At 45.3% G+C, this 19,776-nt stretch overlaps 3 protein-coding genes across 6 annotated transcripts in view; 1 reads left to right on the top strand and 2 right to left on the bottom strand.

Moving 5' to 3' along the window:
- ACSBG1 (acyl-CoA synthetase bubblegum family member 1) overlaps positions 1-5,586 on the bottom strand; it is a 41,815-nt gene extending 36,229 nt beyond the window's left edge. For 2 of the 3 annotated variants that reach the window (XM_032699927.1, XM_032699929.1), the window contains exons 1-3: positions 4,918-5,586; positions 4,395-4,500; positions 4,083-4,229 (exon numbers count right to left, since the gene is read on the bottom strand). The gene's annotated coding sequence lies outside the window, so the exon portion shown is untranslated. The remainder of the gene's footprint in view (positions 1-4,082; positions 4,230-4,394; positions 4,501-4,917) is intronic. The other variant, XM_032699928.1, reaches the window with a different exon arrangement.
- A 156-nt stretch (positions 5,587-5,742) lies between these two features.
- DNAJA4 (DnaJ heat shock protein family (Hsp40) member A4) lies at positions 5,743-11,309 on the top strand. Its single transcript, XM_032699930.1, has 8 exons — positions 5,743-5,845; positions 5,954-6,100; positions 7,589-7,769; positions 8,664-8,768; positions 9,490-9,717; positions 9,800-10,030; positions 10,523-10,623; positions 10,707-11,309. The coding sequence occupies exons 2-8, from the start codon at positions 5,969-5,971 to the stop codon at positions 10,923-10,925; spliced, it is 1,197 nt and encodes a 398-aa protein (XP_032555821.1). The 5' UTR covers positions 5,743-5,845; positions 5,954-5,968; the 3' UTR covers positions 10,926-11,309.
- An 814-nt stretch (positions 11,310-12,123) lies between these two features.
- Positions 12,124-19,547, bottom strand: WDR61 (WD repeat domain 61). Of its 2 annotated transcripts, XM_032699933.1 has the most exons (11): positions 19,462-19,521; positions 19,342-19,387; positions 18,941-19,046; positions 18,539-18,645; positions 17,738-17,910; positions 16,563-16,711; positions 16,102-16,195; positions 15,286-15,379; positions 14,549-14,641; positions 13,827-13,905; positions 12,124-12,404 (listed from the first exon to the last, which is right to left on the bottom strand). In XM_032699933.1, exons 4-11 carry the CDS (start codon positions 18,562-18,564, stop codon positions 12,315-12,317), a joined length of 798 nt encoding a protein of 265 aa, XP_032555824.1. In that variant the 5' UTR covers positions 18,565-18,645; positions 18,941-19,046; positions 19,342-19,387; positions 19,462-19,521; the 3' UTR covers positions 12,124-12,314. The 2 variants fall into 2 exon arrangements, with proteins under 2 accessions (XP_032555824.1, XP_032555823.1); XM_032699932.1 differs by lacking the exon at positions 18,539-18,645 and having other exon boundaries at positions 19,342-19,369; positions 19,462-19,547.
- Positions 19,548-19,776: the final 229 nt, after the last annotated feature.

Genomic DNA, 19,776 nt, shown 5'->3' with positions numbered 1-19,776 from the left:
TTACACGGGGCTCTGATCCTTTTCCTTTCTGCCTAGACCTGCACACGAGCTGCACAAGACTGGATTTTTGTGGTGGGCTGGGCTGCTTTTTGCAGCCACAGGTTAAGATTTCTGGGCACTGGCAGGCACACGAAGCTGTGAAGGACCAGAAGAGGCAAATGGAGCTCCTGCACTGTTCACATCCTCTGCTCTGCCGGTCCCTCTCACAAATTTGCAACCGATACCTCAGAGTTGAAGACCCCGTCCCCACAAACTTGCACTGTCACAAGATCCCCCCCAGAACTGCTGGAGAGGCCCAAACAAAGCCACGTTGTTACCAAGGTCAGCGAGCAGCCCGGGCGTGGGTGGAGCGTGGCTGGGACAGGATGTTTCAGGTTTAATTCACAAACGCCGCTATGGCAACACGACACTCCCCGAGCTCTGCACTCCCCCAGCTGTTTACCTGGGAGGCAAGAATGGGAATGGGGATGTTGCACCATAAAACCTGGATTTCTTTCAAATGAATGGAGGAGTTCCCTAATTCTGGATGCTCCTTGCTGTTCATCCCAGTCAGTTTAAGCAACCGTGTGATAGCCCCCTCTCCTTTTTTTTTTAAGTCGTGTAACTGGTAACAAATATCTTAGTGTAAAACAACGTTTTTCTGTACAAACATGATATCATGATATTAAACTGGCAGTCCCATTGGTATTCCAGTCTTCCAGCACTGAGTCTAGAAAACCAAACCCCTCACCCCACAACAGCCACCAGCAAAACATCTATATAACCTTTACCTTTCCTATTTCAAAGGCTTTGTTACATTTCTTTATAAAATGGCACCACTTCTAATCTTTTTTTTTCATTATTTTCAATCAGTTCTCTTAGAGCCTGGCAGCTTTTCAACTTCCTACTAATTGCAGCCCTCTGCCTGCTACGTTCCTCAAAGGCTCTTAACTGCATTTACTGTGATTATTTACAGCTTTCACACACAATACATTCATAGAGCTTTCTTTTTCCCAGTTTCTCATAAAATTAAGGATTTAATTTGGCCGCTAAAACACTTCAGCTAAAATAAAACCAAAATTAGCTCCACAGTTACTGTTAAATGAGACTAGGTTTCAGGGTTTATGACAACTACTAAATCCAAACGTGTCTTCAAACACCACTGTGGCAAAGCCTCCATTTAAGTCTTACTGAACAAGTGAGTCTCAACCCACACCTTAAAGATCAACCAATTTACCCTGCTTTGGGCCAAGGATATGATGCTGAGGGCAGATTCCACAATGAAAAGGTCCAGGCAAGCAACATCTATTTAAATTCACATATGTTTTTTACACTAATTCATTCCTAATTCAGATTAGGGAAAGGAGAATTTTTACCCCTACCTGGGTCTCCCTACACTTGCAGAACTATAGAGAATTTATCCATACTCAAATCAGCATCCATAGGCAAAACAGAGACTGCCTCGTGTACCCTCATCAGGTGAAGCAGTTTATCCCACAAAACCCTTTGCTACCCACAAGCACAGCCAGCTGAATGTATTCATATTTCACCAAATTTCCACCAGCAACCTCCCTGTAAAAATGTTTTCTCTCATTGACCACACCACAGCAACAGGATTTTCATTTTGCTTTTCTGGACAATGTATTCTGCTTTCTAGGGAATTGTTCCCCAGAAATACAGAGAAAAAGACAGTAGTTGGTGCAAAGCTCCTGGAGTCTGAGTGCCAGTAAAAAATATCTCAGGTTTGCCTGTAACTACCAGTTTGTACTAACTAAGGAAGAGGGTTCTGGAGAGGGGGGAAAGTAGCTGAAAATGCACATCTGGAGAAAGAGGCAGCTGTTTCTGAGCAACTGGAGAGAGGCAGAACATCCCATCAGGTCAAAACAACAGTTGGTCTGAGGGCAGGCACATCCAGAAACTATTTTGCTCCTTCTTTCTGAGGAAAAGATTGGTTTAGACTCAAAGTAAGTAGCTGCATTTTCACATTTACCTATAGGTGTTCTTTTATCCTGCCATATTTGCAGTCAAATTTTCTACAGGCCCAAACCACTTAGAGATGCTCAGCCTCTAACCAATAAAAACTGCATTATAAAAACAGGTCTTTCTTACTCTTTCTGCATTACTAGCAATTAAAATTAATTACTACAGATTTATGCAAATTTTAATTAAATTTGCCTCAGAAAAATCCTCTAAAGATGCTACTCACTCACTATACACTGCCTTGAAATAACTCAAAACAAATGCCAACATCTAAATTTTATTGCAGATACAGATTTTTTACTCTCCATCTATAGCAAAACGATTTTCCCAAGAAATTTCTGTGTAAAACATCCCTTTCAGATATTAATTCTGGGTCCAGTACTGTTAAAGGGCCATTACATGGAACTGTTATACTTGACTTTTTAAAGTACATTTTTAATAAGACTAAATATGATAGGTTAAAAATATTATTCCAAGAGCGTTTTCCTAACAGCTTTGTAGAAATTGTGACACCTGTTCAGGTTTGGATGCTTGAAAGAATCCAGCTCAACACCAAGGAAGTCTGCTGTGATTCTAATTTCACCTTCCTGAGGAACTACTGAAGCTCTTTACACAAATTTAGTGTGACTGAGAACAGACACAAGTTTCCAGCCCTCAGATTTCTGATTTTTTTTTTTCAGGTGTTCATAATAAAAGTTATTCTTGGCACTTCTTTACAAAAATCAAGGGTGCTGCAAGAAGCTGCAATTCAGCAGATTGTCCTCTTACCTGTGTCTCCAGGATGCTGCTTCCAACAATAAGGAGAAATGGTATTATGGCCAGATAAAAGACAAGAGATGCAAACAAGTAGATTCTGGGAGCATTTGACATAGCAAGGATTAAAAGATAAATGTATGATTCTTGTAGCATATAAAGATGCCACATGCTCCCAAGGTCAGGGGGGAGGCAGAGGTTTAACTCTAGTTTTGTGCAAACAGAACCCATTTCAGAATCAATTAAATGAAATGAGCAGCAGATCTAATTATTCCCCTTTTCCAGGCCAGTCCTGCCTCCTTGCAGAGCACAGAAATTCTCTGCTTGTTTTCTTGCTTACACCTACACACAATTTTGACACTGGGCAAGTAAGAAGTGACATGGTGATTGATGTCACATGTGGCAGGAGGGAAAGAAAGGGAAAGAGTAGTGAAAGAAATCAACTGTTCATCTGAAAAGGAGGTAAGCAACTGCTGGTTAGCAACCACAGAGTTAAGGAGACAAAGCGTGTGGCAAAAGAAACAGAACTGGGTACAGACACCCTTGATCACCAGGTTGGTTGAGTAAAGGAACCAGCACTGTAAGTGCTGAGAAATGTGTCTGCATTGTAAAGGCACATGATGATGCAAAGGACACCCATGGACTGCTCTCTCTCCTATTTTTCTAATCCAAAACACCAACCCTTGCTACTTTCCCCACTAATTCTTTGAATAAATAAGGACTTTAGTTGCATCAACTGGAAGCAAAGATGGAGAAAACAAATCTTGAATTTCAAAGTCAGTGTAACCTGATAGCTCTCTCTAATAAAAGGAAAGCAAAGGAAGCAGGAGGCTCAATGCCCTTAAGCAAAGATCCATACCAGCCAAGTTTTTGGCTGTTACTACTAGTAACAAATGTTAACAGTAAGAAACCACCCACCAGTCTGAGTTCTTATTCTATTTACCAATATCTACACATGCCTACGCAAGGATTTCTACTCACAGAAATTATATGCTGTCTTTTTATAACATATTATAAATTGAGCTCTAAAATTCAATATGTGCTTTGAAAGCTTCTCATCTGCTGAAATATTCAGCTACTGCAAAGCTAGTAACAGATCTATCATTTCTTCTTAAATAGAAATATTATGTTCAGGACTACAGGATTATGGTGAATTCATCTTTAAGGTGAAGACCATTGCTAGAATAAACCTTATTTTTCCCTTAAAAAAAGGATATATTGTTCTCAGCTGACAAGTTTACAGAGTAACCTACCATAGTTATTTTAGAAAATAATTTCTGTATTTGCTTGTCACTATAATTTCACAATTGCAAAACACAAATTTACATGTTCAGCTGCTGATATTTATGCTTGGAGAAAATAATAGTTACCAACACTGATTTCTTTCTTGTGGTTTTGAACTGTTCCTTTCACTGATATTTTGGGCTGTTCTCCTGTAATTAGCTCCCCCTTCTTCAGTACGTTCACATGTTTACTACAAGCAGGTTGCACTAATTCAATCTTCTAATAGGGTTTACCTGAAACACGGTAGGAAGTTCATTATTACAGCACCGGAGCTTTAAATGATGACAAATTTTCATTCAGACCCCACATCGCTTTTTTCCCCCCGCTTTCTTTTTCTCCATTTCCCACTGTTAGACAGCACAGGAGGGCTCTGCTTCCCAGTCCCCCCGACTCCTAACCTGTGCTGGAGTTGGCAGGGCAGGGCACTGCAACCTTCGGGTTACCATAACCAGGGGAGATGCTCTGGCTTTAAAAAAACTGTTCCCAGGAATGAAGAGCTGTTTCCTGGAATAAAAAAGTGGCTCGTAAGCACTTCTACTCAACTCAAGTTTAAACAAAATCTGTTCTCAGTTCATACAGCTTTTCTGTATTTTTCAGCATTAAGTTGCCATCTTCTACAAAAACATGCTTTTGCTCAGGTCCCGCACCAGCACCAGTACTCTCCTTTTCCCTGAGCAGTAAATAATTAACTGGGGACCTCTGGTTGCCTGGAGAAAGAGGAAAACTACCCCAGCTTCCGAGCCTGCTCTCCGCAGGCCAGCTTGAGGAAAGGGCGAGTAACAGATACAGAGCAGGGGCACAGCCCAGTTTAATTTAAAAGGCCCAAAATCCTGAGGAACAAGGCGTCAGGAGCACAACCTACTAATTAACCAGATCTAGTACTCAGCCGGCACCCGCTGCCCAGCGCGGGGCAGTTCGTACCAGGGTGCTCGCCAGGCTCTGCCTGACGGGAATCAATGGATTCCACAGGGAAGGGAGGGAAAGCGCCGCCGGCTGAGGCGGCTGCCGTGAAACAGCCCCTCAGGCCCGCGGGGTTTGCGGGAGTGGCCCCAGCGCGTCCCTCCCTCAGGAGGAGCCCCCTCAGCCCCAGCCGGGCCCGCCCGATTTTAGGTCTGTCTAAAGCTGACACAGATGGAAGATTTCCGGCCCAGGCAGAAGTGATTGTTTCTACAATACAAACGTATAAAATAAGGGGTTTTTAAAATGTATTTTGAATTCCATAGTCACATTTTAACCCTAGTGAAAAGCCTATCTAAAGCCTCTGTTTAACACATTTACGATGTTGAAACTTTGACTACATATACATAGTGAAATATAAATTTTCACTGTGTTTATATGTATTACGTATAAAGAAGAAGTAAGAACAGGCCTGCATTATCACGTTAGCCTGTTAGTTCACAGCTCATACTGAGGGGCAAACTGCTCGTTAGTGCACTGCCCGTGTACAGGTTTGTGTGTTAACCGTGCTGTGGGAAAGCCAGGCCCGTCCCGTCAGCTCAGCTGTACAGACTGTGGGATTAAGGATATTCAGGGCCCTTGAGTCTAAAATCTCAAATTAAACCCCGAGCCCCAGCCACAGGCTCGGACTGACGCTCGGCCTCAGACTCAACCCCAGGCCCCGCCCCACGCTCCTCCCCGAGGCGCGCGGCCGGTGACGTCACGCGCGACGGTTCCAGACCGTTCCAGCCGTGACGTCACGCGCGGCGTCATTCCAGAAGATTCGGCCGGAGCCCGTATAAAGGGCGCGGAGGGGGCGGGGCCGCGCCGGGAGCGCAGAGCGGGCGGCGGGAGCGGCGGCGGGATCGGCACCGGGATCGGCACCGGGATCGGCACCGGGATCGGCACCGGGGTGAGCGCGGCCCGAGCGGCCTCCGCGGGGCGCCGGGCGGGGCGAGCGCGGGGGTGACCCGGGGGTGACTCGGGGTAACGCGGGGTAACGCGGCGCCTCCTCCCGCAGGCACCCACAGCCACCATGGTGAAGGAGACCGAGTACTACGACATCCTGCAGGTGAAGCCCAACGCTTCCTCCGAGGAGATCAAGCGCGCCTACCGCAAGCTGGCGCTGAAATACCACCCCGACAAGAATCCCAGCGAGGGCGAGCGGGTACGCTGGGCCGGGGCCGGGGGCCGGGGCTAGGCCGGCGTCCCTGGGCCGCCCGCCCGCCCTGAGGCGGCGGCGGCGGCCCCTGCGAGGGGCAGGGCCGGGGTCGGGCCGGGCCTCTTAGGCCGCAGCAGGGGTTGCGCCCCCGCAGAGCGGGCGTTGTTCCATCCAGCGGGGCCGCAGTTGTAATTTAAATCCTGCACCATTACTTGGAGGCTGCCCCACTCCCAGGTCTCGAACAGGCCTGCGAGGCCCATGCGGGGCGGAGAGGATGCGGGAATTCCCCTTTTTGGACGTGGTTCCTCCCAGTGTCCCCGTGGTTGCAGTAGATCAGCCTCAGAGGTGCGGGTTAAAAGAGGCAAAGCTGGAAGGGTTTTTAGTGTCCCAGTGGCCACCGTGCTGTTAACGAAGGCCGGTGGTGGGTCCAGCTGCCAGCACTGCCGTGCTAGGTGGGTTTGTGTCCCTGAACAGGAAGGGTTTTCCTTAGGGAAAAATGCTAATGCTGATGTACAAGGTAATAACCATCCCCAGGGGATCGCTGGGCTGCACGTGGGTGGACTGTGTGCAACAAAAGCACGATCTCAGCACAGACCCTCTCAGCTCCACGTGTTGGCCCGGAGGGTAAATGGGCACCACCGTCTGAGAACTATGAAAAACTGTGGATGGGATTGTTTGTCTAAAAGCTGGTGTGATAATACCTTAACATAGGAATAGAAACTCCAGATTTATGTCTCTAGTATACTAATTTACAGAACTCAAGTTAAACGGTAGTCAAAGGTAACCTTTTCTGCTTTTATTCTTGGCATGCCTTTTTTTTTTTTTTTTGCTTACACTACTTTACCTGATCATAAGAAATCAAGTTTCAAATGGAAGTAGTCGTTCAGTAATAGCAAATTATGTTTAAAAATTCAGTTGGTAACCTTAGTAATAGGAAATTCTTTATAGCTATTAAAAAAAATCCTTGATTGTTTTGATACAGTGGGTGTTTTGATTCGTATCTGAGTCCTCGTGTTTGTGATGAGTAAGCAGCCCCAGTGTGTGGTCACGTCAACCCCTGTTTAGTTGTAGCTGGATGTACCAGCTCAGCAGGCCTGGAGGATCCCTGGGTAGCTCAGGGCTGACTGGCACCAGGGCCATGAGCAGCTGGGGACCTGCAGGACTCGGGGGACAGCACCATGTCCCTCTCAGTGGATTCCTTAGAGCTTGGAGTGGTGGTTACAGCTACCACAGCCATCCCAGCATAGTCTGCATATGCTTGTAAGTTGGATGTGACTCTAAATTAAGCCCACTTAAAATATGGGAGGAGGGGGGAGAGGGAGAAAGGGGGTGGTTTTCCTGGACAAAAGTGTACCCTTCTAGGAGTTTCCTGTTGGAAACACACAAATGCTGCAGGAGGGGGCTGTAGGGGCTCGGTCTGAAGGTGGAGTTGCATATGAGAGGGTTACTTTTCCTCTTGGTCATAGCTGTTCAGAGCTTCTTTTTTCTTTTTAGTTTAAACTTATATCCCAGGCATATGAAGTTCTGTCGGACCCAAAGAAAAGGGACCTCTATGACCAGGGTGGGGAGCAGGCTATTAAAGAAGGAGGCCTGAGTGGCGGCAGCTTCTCTTCACCCATGGACATCTTTGACATGTTCTTTGGTGGTGGAGGCCGAATGAATAGAGAGAGAAGAGGTACTCAGTTCTAAACAAGTTCTAGAAACTCTAACCATGCACTTCAGCATAAAACACCGTGCTATGGTACTGCTGTTCTGCTAAGTGCACGTAGTGTGGATATTGTTGCAACAATAGAATAAGTAAACTCTGGTTTTTCTAGTTACTCTAGCATTAAGATTCTAATACAGTAGATAACGTAACTTAGCCATAGCAATCCTTTTCTGCTAAGTTCTGTTTGATTTTTTATTAAAGGGGGTGTGGGTAGTCTGTAGGGGAGGGGGAAATATTAGTAGGTCAGCAGTTGAATTAAACCTGTTTTAAGTTACCTCTTTCCAGATCTGTGCCTCACTTGCTCATATGCTTTGGGCAACCTGCTTCAAAGGACACCATCAACTTAAACTGCAGTAACCTTAAATCTCATGAAAATATTTGGGAGAAATTCTGTGAAACTGAGCACAGAGTGCTACCAAAAGCACAGTATGATTTTTGTCTTTTCCATGCCCAATGCCTGCTGAAGGAGCAAGTAGTGACTTGCTGTAAAATCATTTAAATTATGCTGTGAAGTGGCATGGAAATTCATAGGTAGGCATAACAACAGCTTCTAAATTCAAAGATCTGAAGCTGGTAGTGTCCTTGCATCTTGCTGTTTCAGTTAAGCTTATAAAATTAGGAGTAGGGGCAGGGATAGGGTGGCTTTAATGATGCTTTGCTTAATTACAGCTCAACTTTTATGTTTGGATATAAATGGGTGCAGCTTAGTGGAAGCTGATGGAACTGCACATGCTTTTAAGGGGGCTGAGCTGTGTTCAGAGTTTGGAATGAAGTTTGCATTTCTTCAGTGAGACTGTGCATGAACATTTGTCTTCCCAACAGCTGAACAAGTATTAACCTTTCCCTTTTGTTTTTTTAAAGGCAAAAATGTTGTGCACCAGTTAGGTGTCTCTCTTGAAGACTTATATAATGGTATTACAAGGAAACTGGCACTGCAAAAGAATGTTATTTGTGCAAAGTGTGAAGGTAAAAAAAAAAGCGAGTAATGGTTTCAAACCCCTCGTACTTCAGGGGATTTTTCTCTGTGTGTGGGGATTGTCTGGGGCTGAGAATAAAGTGTGGAGATTTTCTTACTTTCCCCTCTCCTCCCTAAGAGTCTGCTTGTTATTTAGAACAAGCCTCACAAACCCAGTGGTATAAAGTGATTGTTCTGATGGCAGGCTAAAACTCGCTGAGTTGTAGTTAGGGGGACCTGAATTAAAAGGATCTTCATCCAGAACTCAAATGGAAATGTCTGCTCTGTAAAACCTTTTTCAGTTGCTGTGGGTAGGAGTCCAGCTTGTGTTATGCAACTCACTTTACAGTTATTAAGTATCCAAAATGACTGGTCTCCTTTGAGGTAAATCTTAATAAGGTCTTGTATCTTAGTACTCAGTTCAATATCTAGCAAGCAGATTCTTTTCCAGTTATTACTGGAATGTCTGGGTCTTGAATTTAGTATGCTGGTAGTTCCTTGGAAACCAGGATTTCCTGGGAGGTGGGGTAGAGCTAATACAATAAGCTGTACAAGCATTTTGCTTGAAGCTTCCAGCTTGCAGGGCATGTTTTTGGTGATGGCAACTAAACTTCATTACTGAACTACTCTTAAGTTACCCTAAAGATGCTCTTGCAGTCAGTGAGTTCCAACCTGACTGCTGCAGAGTAACTGTTCCTGAGACTGAGATCCAATCTAACTCTTTTGTCCAAGGTTATGGTGGAAAGAGAGGGGCAGTAGAAAAATGTCCTGTGTGCAAAGGAAGAGGAATGCAAGTGATAGTCCAGCAGATTGGACCTGGCATGGTACAGCAAATCCAAACTGTGTGTCCAGAATGCAAAGGCCAAGGGGAAAGAATAAATCCCAAGGACAGGTGTGACAACTGCAATGGCTGTAAGGTGGTGAGAGAGAAAAAGATCATAGAAGTCCATGTTGATAAAGGTAAGGACTGTGTGTTTGTGCCGTGTCCCTGATCTCACCTGCAGTTAGTTCTGCTGAGAATAAATGGGTTTCTCTTCCCCAGGTATGAAAGATGGTCAGAAGATAGTGTTTCATGGAGAAGGTGACCAGGAACCTGATTTGGAGCCTGGAGATGTTATAATTGTGCTGGATCAAAAGGATCACAGTGTCTTTCAGAGACGAGGGCATGACTTAATCACAAAAATGAGAATTCAACTCTCAGAGGCTTTATGTGGTTTCAAAAAGACCATTGAAACTCTGGATAACAGAGTCCTTGTCATAACATCTAGGCCAGGTAGGTCTTAGAGTTCTAATTCTGTATATAAGCTCTATCAACTGCTTGCCTGTCTCATTGTGTCTGGACTGGAGTTTTTTGGGGAGATTGGTTGGGTTGGGTTGGTTTTTTCTAACCAGGTGATGAGACAGATTCAAACTACACTGGGCAGTAATTTCATTTAGTTGGTTCTTTGTCATTCTTGTCACTCCTTCTAAAACATGCTGAGTTACAGCCTCAGCTGGTGAATAGCCAGGAAAATATTAGAGGTGAGAATCTTAAATTATCTGTTCATTCAGACTGAAGGCTGTGCCAAGAAAAGCTGATTACTCTTTGAGAAAACTGCCCAAATGTCTTGGGTTTAGTGCTTCTCAGTCTGCATTCTTTCTGTGAACTGCTTGGACTGTCCCTGAGGGGCTGTGACAGCACTGCCTGTGCACAGCCCTGCTCTGGGTGGCTGTGAAGGGGCTGTCACATCACACGAGCTCACTCCCAACTCCTGCCTCCCTGCAGGTGAGGTGATCAAACACGGTGACCTGAAGTGTATCTACAACGAAGGGATGCCCGTCTACAAATCTCCAATGGACAAAGGCAGCCTAATTATCCAGTTCTTGGTGAGTTCAATACTCATCTGTAGCCACGACGCTCGTGTTTGCACCAGGGGTGGGAACTTCATTAAAAATGTCTACAATTGTAGGTCCAGTTTCCAGAGCACTACTGGCTCCCTAGGGAGAAGCTGTCTCTGCTGGAAGCTCTGCTTCCTTCCCGAGAAGATGTGATGGTCACAGACGACATGGATCAGGTGGACCTTGAGGATTTCGATCCCAACGAGCAAACCTACCGGAACAGCGCGGGAGAGGCGTACGAGGAGGATGAGGAAGGTCCAAGAACGGGAGTACAATGTCAGACATCTTAAAGCAAGGTGGAGGGGATGTCATCTACCATGTAAATTTTCACAATGAAAACTGCATGGCTGTAATAGCCACTGCTTGTGGTTTTTGTGTTCAGCAAATTGAGTTGCTGCGCTGTCGGTATCACCTTTTTGTAACTAATTTATATTGTGTTCTTGTAGTCTTTCTATATAAAGCCAATGTCACACAGCTGAGAGCCAGCTGAGTTGGTAAACATTTTCCTTGCTGTGAAGGTTCTCAATTTATTTCACCTCTGCTATTTCTAAGACTTGGGCAATATGGATAGAGGCTAAGTGGAGTGTCTTATGTAAATACTTTCATACTGGAAAATTAATTTCATAGAATAAAACATAGCAGAATAACTTCTAATAAATAGTACTTCACATTTTCTCGTGCTTCTCTTGTACTTTCTGAGCCACTCTCGAGCCCCCTTTACTTAAGGAAGTTTTTCTAAGCTGGGGCTCCTCTCCCCTAGTGTAGCTCATTGTCCAGGGGAGCTGCACCACGAGTACCTGTCTCACTCTGTATTTCAGGAGCATTCTGTGCATGTCCCCTCCCGACCTCCTCCCCTTCTGCCCTGTGTTCCCCTGGGTTTACAGTAGCCTTCCTTCAGCTGCTTCTCTCTTAAGTGTGACTCAAGGTTCCAAACTGTCCTCTGATGTGTAACACACAGGCAAATACTTCCAATAAAATTTTGACCTTTCAGAAGCTCCAGCTTTGTATTTCAGCCTTCCCTAGAAAGGTTTTTACTTCCTCCTAGGCATTGTGTACTTGTGCCTTAACTAAGATGAATAAACCAAAACCCACAGGCTTTGGGTACAGTGCTGCTGTTTAATAACATGACCAGGTCCAACAGAGCCATGATCACATTAAAGCTTTTTATACCTGTTTTCTAGCAGTGTTTGTATTAAGTGAGGGTTGGAAACAACTGGCACCTTTTAGGGCAGTTAAACCACGGTGAGTGAGCTCAGTGTACCCCACAAGTGCTGAGTCCCTGGGACAGCATCAGGATGAGCCCAGGCTGTCATTCCCCACTCCTCCACCCCAGCTCAGCCCATTTATTCTGCTAAAATAAGACTTGGCCAATGCTCTCCAGCTCCAGTCTATTTATGTAGAAAGGCAGGGGAGATTAACTGAGCAGTTACTTCACCCATGACTATGTATTTCCAAAAATACATTTTTCCAAGGATTAGACACGAGGGCTTGCATCTGTAGCTTTTATTTTAAAAAAGTAAGGCTTTTCTCTCATGCTAAACAAAATCAAAATTGGATACAAATGTATCTGGGTTTGCAGGTCAGTATGAAATGGTTTTATCATACTAAAAAATTACATAGGACAGGAGCAGTCCTTGAAACTGCCCCAGGAGTTCACCAGAGGGTCTGAGTCAAGACATCTACACTGGACAGTCATAAATATGGATTTCTTGGTCATCTCCAACAGATACGATTTTGGACCCGCTTCCGTTGTATTTCACTCCCCAAACCTGCAAATAAGATACACAAGGTTATCAACAGAGGACAAAGAACATCGTTGTGGCAGTTTTATGTATTGCAACAAGCAGAAGAGGGAGGATTATTTAAAATTCCTTAACAGAGCTGGTGGTGCAATTCTGGTTTCTGCTTTCCCAGCAGGTGAGGCTGATGGACCACAGAGGGACACTGCCATCTAGGAGCGTGACAAGCTCCTACAGCCCATGACAGTGGGATCACACAATCTAAAGATACTTGAAAAAGGCTGGAAAGTTGCCTAAATCAACCCCAGCATTATCACTCTTGCCCACGCTGTGGCCCTTTCTGAAAACAGTATTTTATAGTGCAGGAAAGAGAGGAAGTGTTCTTCATGCAGACTGACCATCCTGAGGGGCTGAAGAATGATCTGGTTTATCCTTGGGCTATTTGACAGAGACATTTCCTTAGCAGAATTCAGGTCAGTCCTCTGATTCCAGACAGTCACACAAACTCTGAGGGGACAGCCCTGTCCATCAGTGACATGAGGGAGATGAAGGGGACCCAGCACACCCACGTGGGATTGCACAGTGGGGGTATTGACAACAGAGTATTTGGGGCAATTTTGTGCACTCTCTTGCATTAATACCAAAACCCAGCCTTCCCAACAACTCTGCCTGCCCCAAACTTCCTGAGATTACAGATACCAGCTAAAACAACAGGGGAAATCAAATTCCACCGGGAACTTTCTTATGAAAACTCCCACAGCTGTAGGTAACTGAAAAGAAGGTCATCAGCAAAAAAACTGCTGTGGAAGAAAGAGCTCAAATAAAATCTGGAATAATTCCCTTTGTTAAGTCTTGCCCAGTGATCCATTAAAATATGGCATTTTTCTATTTTATCACCTAACATTTGGACAAAGAGTAAATGGTAGAAACCTAACTTCTCCCCTCTCAGGTTTATTAATAATAATATTAATAAATATTAACAATTATTATTTATTAATAAACACCTATTAATTGAGCAATAAATTTTAAAAATCCCACGGTGTTACAGACATTTGGAAGAGGAAGAAGTCCCAAGTTTCAAGGCTGCTTTCAAGCACTGCTTAGATAATTCCATCCTTTTAAATAAGCATTTCCCCCCTTATACAGGCCCATGGTGTACAAGTGACAGAAACAAGTAAGACCACAGCCAAAGGTAACAAATACAGCCTGGAAAGACTCTTGGCCACTCAGAATTGCCCTTATTTGAGCCTGAAAAATGTTAATTACTTGGAAGAGATCAACCTACACACTGGCAGTATTAGTTCAATATTAAGGGACAAATAATCACAGACACTGTGATTACTGTGATTACTGCAGCCCAAAGCTGCAGCCCCAGGGGGAAGCACAAATGTGCACAACTCTTAACAACTCAAGTCCTCCTGGGAACAGTGACCCAGGGAGTCACAGTCATACCTGGTCCTGGTGGTCAAAGAAGGTGTGAACGCAGGTCCTCGTCCCAGCATCCCAAACTTTTACACTTTTATCAGATGAACTGAAAGAAAAATAATGCTGATCAATATTTAAAGTAATAAATTAACTACAGTTTAATGCAAACACTAAAAGGTCTCCGTGGTAGACACAAGGAACCCTCTTTCACCCCTCTAACACAGGGATGAAGTAGCAAAGGAGAGCATCTTCTGCCAGGTCTCAGTCACCTTTAAAATACATTTACTGTTCCAATATCTGCAATGTGAAAATGAAGACTCCCATTTTGGCCAAAAAATTCTTTCAGGCAAGTTCTCGGGATAAGGAAACTTCTGTTCCCTCCACTGGGTCCCCCAGCTGCCTGAGCTGCTTTAAGAATTAACATTACAGTTCAGGTAGATTAATGTACTACTACCTTTGGCTGCACTTTTTAATTCAGCAGCAATTTTTCAGCTATTAAGAATTAAACTGCCCTTGTCAGGTGTCTTTCACTTGTAGGGAACTGCACTGCAGTGGGATGACTTATGCTATAAAATACTATTCACTACAACTGGTATTGGCTCCTGAGTCTTTTACTGTATTTTATTCCATTATAGATCCCACTGCAATTTGTACACATTTACTTTCTATGATCCATCTCCCTTTATAAACATAAAACCGTATTTATTTTTTTTTTCAGTGAGCATAAACAAGCTAGAAGTCCTCAATACCTGGAAACAAAATGGGTGTCATCAGGACAAAATGCTACATTTAAAACCCAGGATCCATGACCACTCAACGTGCCAGCCAAGTTTGCATGTTGCCTGTGGAAAGAACAGATTGGAACATTTGGTTTGTGGATTCCAGGGGAAAAAGCCACAGGAATATACTTGAGCTAGAGCAGTCAGGAATGGTTCAACAACAGAAGGTGACCTCTGGACACTTGTTCAGCCAAGCTGAACTGGAGTTACCACACATCCAGCTTTTCAAACAACAAACAGATCAGTCACTAAGAAGATACATCAGAGGACAAAATAGTTTCACCACGAAGAGGTCGAAGCAATGAAGGTTTAGGGGAGTGAAGATCACTGAAGCAGAGCCTTTTCCTCCCCAGGGTCTTCAAAGGTTTTGCACAGAAATAGGTCACAAATGTAATTTCTTGGGTACAGAGCAGATGTGTAAGGAGGGTGAACACAAACTCACAGGACAGATACACAAAACAACCAGCCTGGTCCCTACAGGGCAAATATGAGGAAAGTAATTTGTTTCCAAGTTATGGCTGTCACCTACCTATTTTAAAAACTAGCTGAGGATGTAGCATGTTATGATTTAAGGTTATTTGTCACAAAAAGAAGTCACCAAAAGCTGAAGGGAATTACAGAGAGCAGAGGGTCTGATGTGTTTTTTGCAGTCTCAGCCTCTGTCAAAGCTGCTCTCCTGTGAGCACACCTGGCAGAGCCCAACTTACACGTCGTAGATTTTGATATATCCATCGTCTGAGGCCGTGACCAGCAACTGAGAGTCGGGGGAGAACGTCAGGGAGCGAATGGGCATGGCATGACCTGCAATTCAGAGAGACACGGGGCTCACAGGGCAGCCACTGCTCTTCCTCAGGACAGCTACACCACCACAGCACCCCCTGCTCAACCTCTGCAGCCTCTGCAGGCCTCTCCCCACAACGGGAAATGGAAAGGCACAGTCATTCTCAACTTTGAAGGCATCTGCAACACAAGAGTGTCTCACTGTTTTTTCAGCTGTGGGTCTTTATTAGAAATCATGTCATATTTCCTAGGATGATTTCATATTGAAGTGGTTGGGTTTTTGAGGAACTAAACTGGGCAAAACCACATGAACGTTAAAAGCCCATTTATCTGTTAAAAAATGCACGTCTTCTACCACATAAAGTGTCCAGTTATTTTTTAGAACAGCAATAAATTGCTACAGAACTGATACCAGGAGGAAAACCATATACCTGGCAGCACACATTTGGCTTAGCTTGTTTCCCTCTGCAATGCAAGGAACTACAATTTAAGAATTTAGTGAGGCATCACTGTCTGTGTCTTTTGAAAGGGTTTTATGATGCAAGCCTGAGTTTACAGTTTGCCTCTAACATTTTAAGTGGTTGAAGTTAGAGCACATTAAGTAACTAAATACTGTCTAATGGACAAAAACATCAGCTCATTTATGCCATGGCTGTTGTAGCTCATTCTGACTTGCACTGTATCCTTTGATTTTGTTGAGGAACGAGGCCAGAACTCGGGGATTGCCAACACCAAACCATTACCTTCGAGCGTGTGCAGGAGTTTTCCAGTTGCAATGTCAAAAATATTGATGATTCCATCTATTGCCCCACTGGCCAAGTATTTTCCATCTGGGCTCTGTAATATAAACACAAGGAGTGTGACTCAGCATCTGTGTGCATTTGTGCTGGGTAACCCCTGGCATTCCCTTGGCAGCTTTTCACGAATAACGATCTGTTCGAGATCCCCGGGCTCCAGAAATCCTTAGGATGACTTATTCAGAAGAGGTGTATAAGCAAGATCAAAGTGTATTTCCCATATATGCAGGGGGGGGGAGATGTCACACAATTTGTGCTTGGAACTACCACAGCATGGCTGTCATTTAGTGTTACGTAGAGATAAACTGACAGATGGAAACAAAAATATCTATTTACACACATATCTATTTACAAGAGATCACTGTGACAGCAATTTCACATGAGAAATTATCAGTTGTGCTTCTTACATAGGCAATGCTAAGGATGAACTTCCCTCTGGTGTCCAGGGAATATTCTTTCTTTCCAGTTTCAACACCAAAAATATTTACTTTCCCCACATGACTTCCTGTTGCCAGGTACTGGGAGTCAGGTGAAAAAGCCAGGGACCAAGCATCAACTGTGTCAAAAAGAAAAAATGAGTTAGCTGGATCCCTGGCTCCTGTTTCTAGTTCTTATTCAACACTGTCAGCTCTGTGTGCATCTGTTTAGATATTTAACCCTCTATCTACTCTTAATACACTCAACTCTACTCATACAAGTTACACCTTCTGTGTAATTAATGGAGCACAGCTCGAGCCATTTATTTATGTTTAGTGAAAGATTACATTTTATAGTAAGACTCTGATCTTATTAGACCCTCCTGGAACAATAAATTGAGAACTTCAGACTGCCTCAATTAAACCTAAATTCTTACTTTTCCCCTAGTACAAAAAAAATTATAAAACTAGTGAAAGAAAGCAACATTGGTTATCCAGCAAAGCACAGAAGGTGCAGGAGAAATGCAGATACACAAACATAACACAGAGCAACATTCCTGCAACTGAAGGTAAAAACCCAGCATTTTTTACAGCAGTGCAATGTATTTATCTGGCACAATGTAATTCACAGGTGTTTTTCTATAAGTTTAATATTAATTACCTAAAACACTGCAAGGTTGCTCTTGAATTACTCATTACCTAACAGACAAGAACAATTAGTGATTGCCAGTGGACCAATGAAATACTTGGAATAAGATCTTAGGCCCTGAATTCCAGCCTGGAGGACATTACCACTGTTAACATTGATAAATGCTGGATGCATTGATAAGGGCTGGGTGTGCTGCATAAACAAGCACCACACACAAGAGCTCAAATTCAGTGCAGAAGTTTCTTTGTAAATTAATCTGAATAAGCACTTGAATTATTTCTTTGGTGGAGGATATTTTTATCAACGCATCTGTAAGTGCAAGCTGGTTTGGTGCACACAGCAAAAAGCCTTTCCACCCGTGTCTGAGGAAGCATAAACACAAATGTCTGACTGCCTGGCACCGCTCCGTGCTGAGCTCACCCACCCACGGCGAGTTCTGCAGGGAGAGGTGCCCTCACACAGCCAGCCCTGCCCCGGACAGCCCTGGCAGCAGGAGCAGCAGAGCCCTGGCACTCACCAGGCCCGGCGTCGATGGATTTGACCTGCTTGCCCGTGTCCAGGTCCCAGAGGCGGATGTGGGCGTCCAGGGAGCTGGAGGCGGCGATGGCGCCCGTGTGGCTGATGTCCACCGACACCACCCCCAGCTGGTGCCCCTCCAGCGTCCACTGCAGGTCCAGCTTCTCGTCGTTCCTGGGGGGCAAGGGCAGCCCGGTCATGGACAGCTGGGGGTGCTGGATGATCCCCACAGCAAACACACAACCCACGTTCCTCCAGTTTAACTCAAGGGGGATCCAAGGCCACCCACGGAAGAATTTCTTTGCAGAGAGGGTGCTCAGCCATTGGAATGGGCTGCCCAGGGAAGGGGGGGATTCTCCATCCCTGGAGGTTTTTAGGATAAAACTGGATGTGGCATCAGTGCCACGGGCTGGGAACCACAGCAGGGTTGGATCAAGGGTTGGACTTGATGATCTCAGAGGTCCCTTCCAGCCCAGCTGATTCTGTGATTCTGTGGAATGGGAAGAGAGTGATGCACAAACTCTCTGTACTCAAAGAACTCACCAATCAATCACTGACCACATTCCTGCACAGCAGGCACTTCACCCTCAGTTTGGGAACCACCCAAAAATGTCCATCCCATAGCAGGCTGTGGGTGCCACAGAGCCAAAGCTCCTCTGTCAGCACAGCAGGACATGGTTATAACCATACCCAAGCTCCCCATGTCAGTGAAGTGGAGCTCACACTTCACACTGCTTGGCCCAAGAGACAGAACAACTTCTTTGCAAAAGCACCTCCATGAGGGTTATCAGGGTTTATTTACCTTTTAATAAAAAAGCAAGCTGTCATTTCCTCTTTCACTCACTTCCCATTATTCCTTTCACAGGACACATCTCCAAACTGTCTCATCAGAGGCTGCATTTCTCATTCCTTGGTTTAGAAACAAATCAGGTGTTGTCTGGCAGACAACATGTAAAGTCTGATGTGCATTTCCAAAGGGGTTCTCATTCTGTGGCAATCAGAGCCCACCAGAATTCCCCCCTCCAAGAGAAACCCCCCCCCCACCAGTGAAGTTCTCCTGCCCAAGGGAACAGCTCTGTGTGCCAGGCTACCCCTTCCCTGGCATAACTTCTCAATCCCTGTGCACTGTGGAAGTCCAAAACTGCTGCATCTCCACACTGACTACTTCCAAGGCCTAAAGCTGGTTAAAACATGGAGCACTCACCACTTCCAGACCTTCACCAGGTCATCCAGAGAACCAGAGATCACCGTTTCAGAACCATCATTTTTATTTTTCCCCCAGGCCACCGACCAAATGGCGTCATCGTGGGCTGAGAGGGGAGACAAGGACAGAAATGAAAGATTCAGTGGTTTCTGCTGACAGGAGACAACAAGCGGCGCTGGTGAGCGCTGCAGTGGCTGAGTGCAGTGCTGGCAGTAGCCCTCCTCTCCCAGAGCCCACTTTTCGTTGTTGTGTGACCCAAGGCACCGCTGAACAAACAGCACGGCAACTCAGATCTATCCATTATATAACCATGACCAGCTCTCCTCACACCTACACCTGCCATTACCAACTTTAATCGCCCCAGAACACCAACAGTGCCCAACCCGCCAGCGTTCGCTCACCTTGCTCTTGCTTGAAGAGAATACCGTACTAGAAAGAAAAAAATAACTAATATTACACACGAGCAGCCTACAAACAGCCAAGCCAGAGGTCGGCGGAGCGGAGGCGGTGTGTTTATTTACCTGCGTGGTCATTTCTGTGGGAGCGATCCCGGCGGGAGCGGCCTGGGAGCAGCCGCGCACAGCGCCTGCCGCCGTCGCGCCGCGATGACGTCACTACCACCGAGAGAGCGGCGAGAGTGCCTCTGCCTAGCGCCGCGCCGCTCTCTAGCGCCGCCTTGTGGCCGGGAGGCTCCCCCGCCCCACGAGGCCCCAGCCCGGCAGGAGCGGCCCCGCCTCTCACAGAGCCCTCAGGGACAGCGGGGCTGAGCCCCTCCATCCGTCAGAGCCGTCACGGACAGCGGGGCTGAGCCCCCCGATTCCTCAGTGCCTCAGGGA

This window comes from Chiroxiphia lanceolata, chromosome 12 (genome assembly GCF_009829145.1).
Source record: "Chiroxiphia lanceolata isolate bChiLan1 chromosome 12, bChiLan1.pri, whole genome shotgun sequence".
Lineage (NCBI taxonomy): Eukaryota > Metazoa > Chordata > Aves > Passeriformes > Pipridae > Chiroxiphia > Chiroxiphia lanceolata.
Note: the sequence above shows the minus strand (reverse complement) of the source record. Positions and strands in the feature narration are given on the sequence as shown.

What these genes read in the sequence shown, in the direction of transcription:
- DNAJA4 (XM_032699930.1), top strand. Translation starts at nt 5,969, where the DNA reads ATGGTGAAGGAGACCGAGTACTACGACATCCTGCAGGTGAAGCCCAAC. An exon ending in TATTTGTGCAAAGTGTGAAG is followed by an intron (nt 8,769 to 9,489) that starts GTAAAAAAAAAA and finishes CTTTTGTCCAAG; the next exon opens with GTTATGGTGGAAAGAGAGGG. An exon ending in GCCTAATTATCCAGTTCTTG is followed by an intron (nt 10,624 to 10,706) that starts GTGAGTTCAATA and finishes CTACAATTGTAG; the next exon opens with GTCCAGTTTCCAGAGCACTA.
- WDR61 (XM_032699932.1), bottom strand. An exon ending in CTGGTGAAGGTCTGGAAGTG is followed by an intron (nt 17,911 to 18,940) that starts GTGAGTGCTCCA and finishes CTTGCCCCCCAG; the next exon opens with GAACGACGAGAAGCTGGACC. An exon ending in TATATCAAAATCTACGACGT is followed by an intron (nt 14,642 to 15,285) that starts GTAAGTTGGGCT and finishes TTCTTTCCACAG; the next exon opens with GCAACATGCAAACTTGGCTG.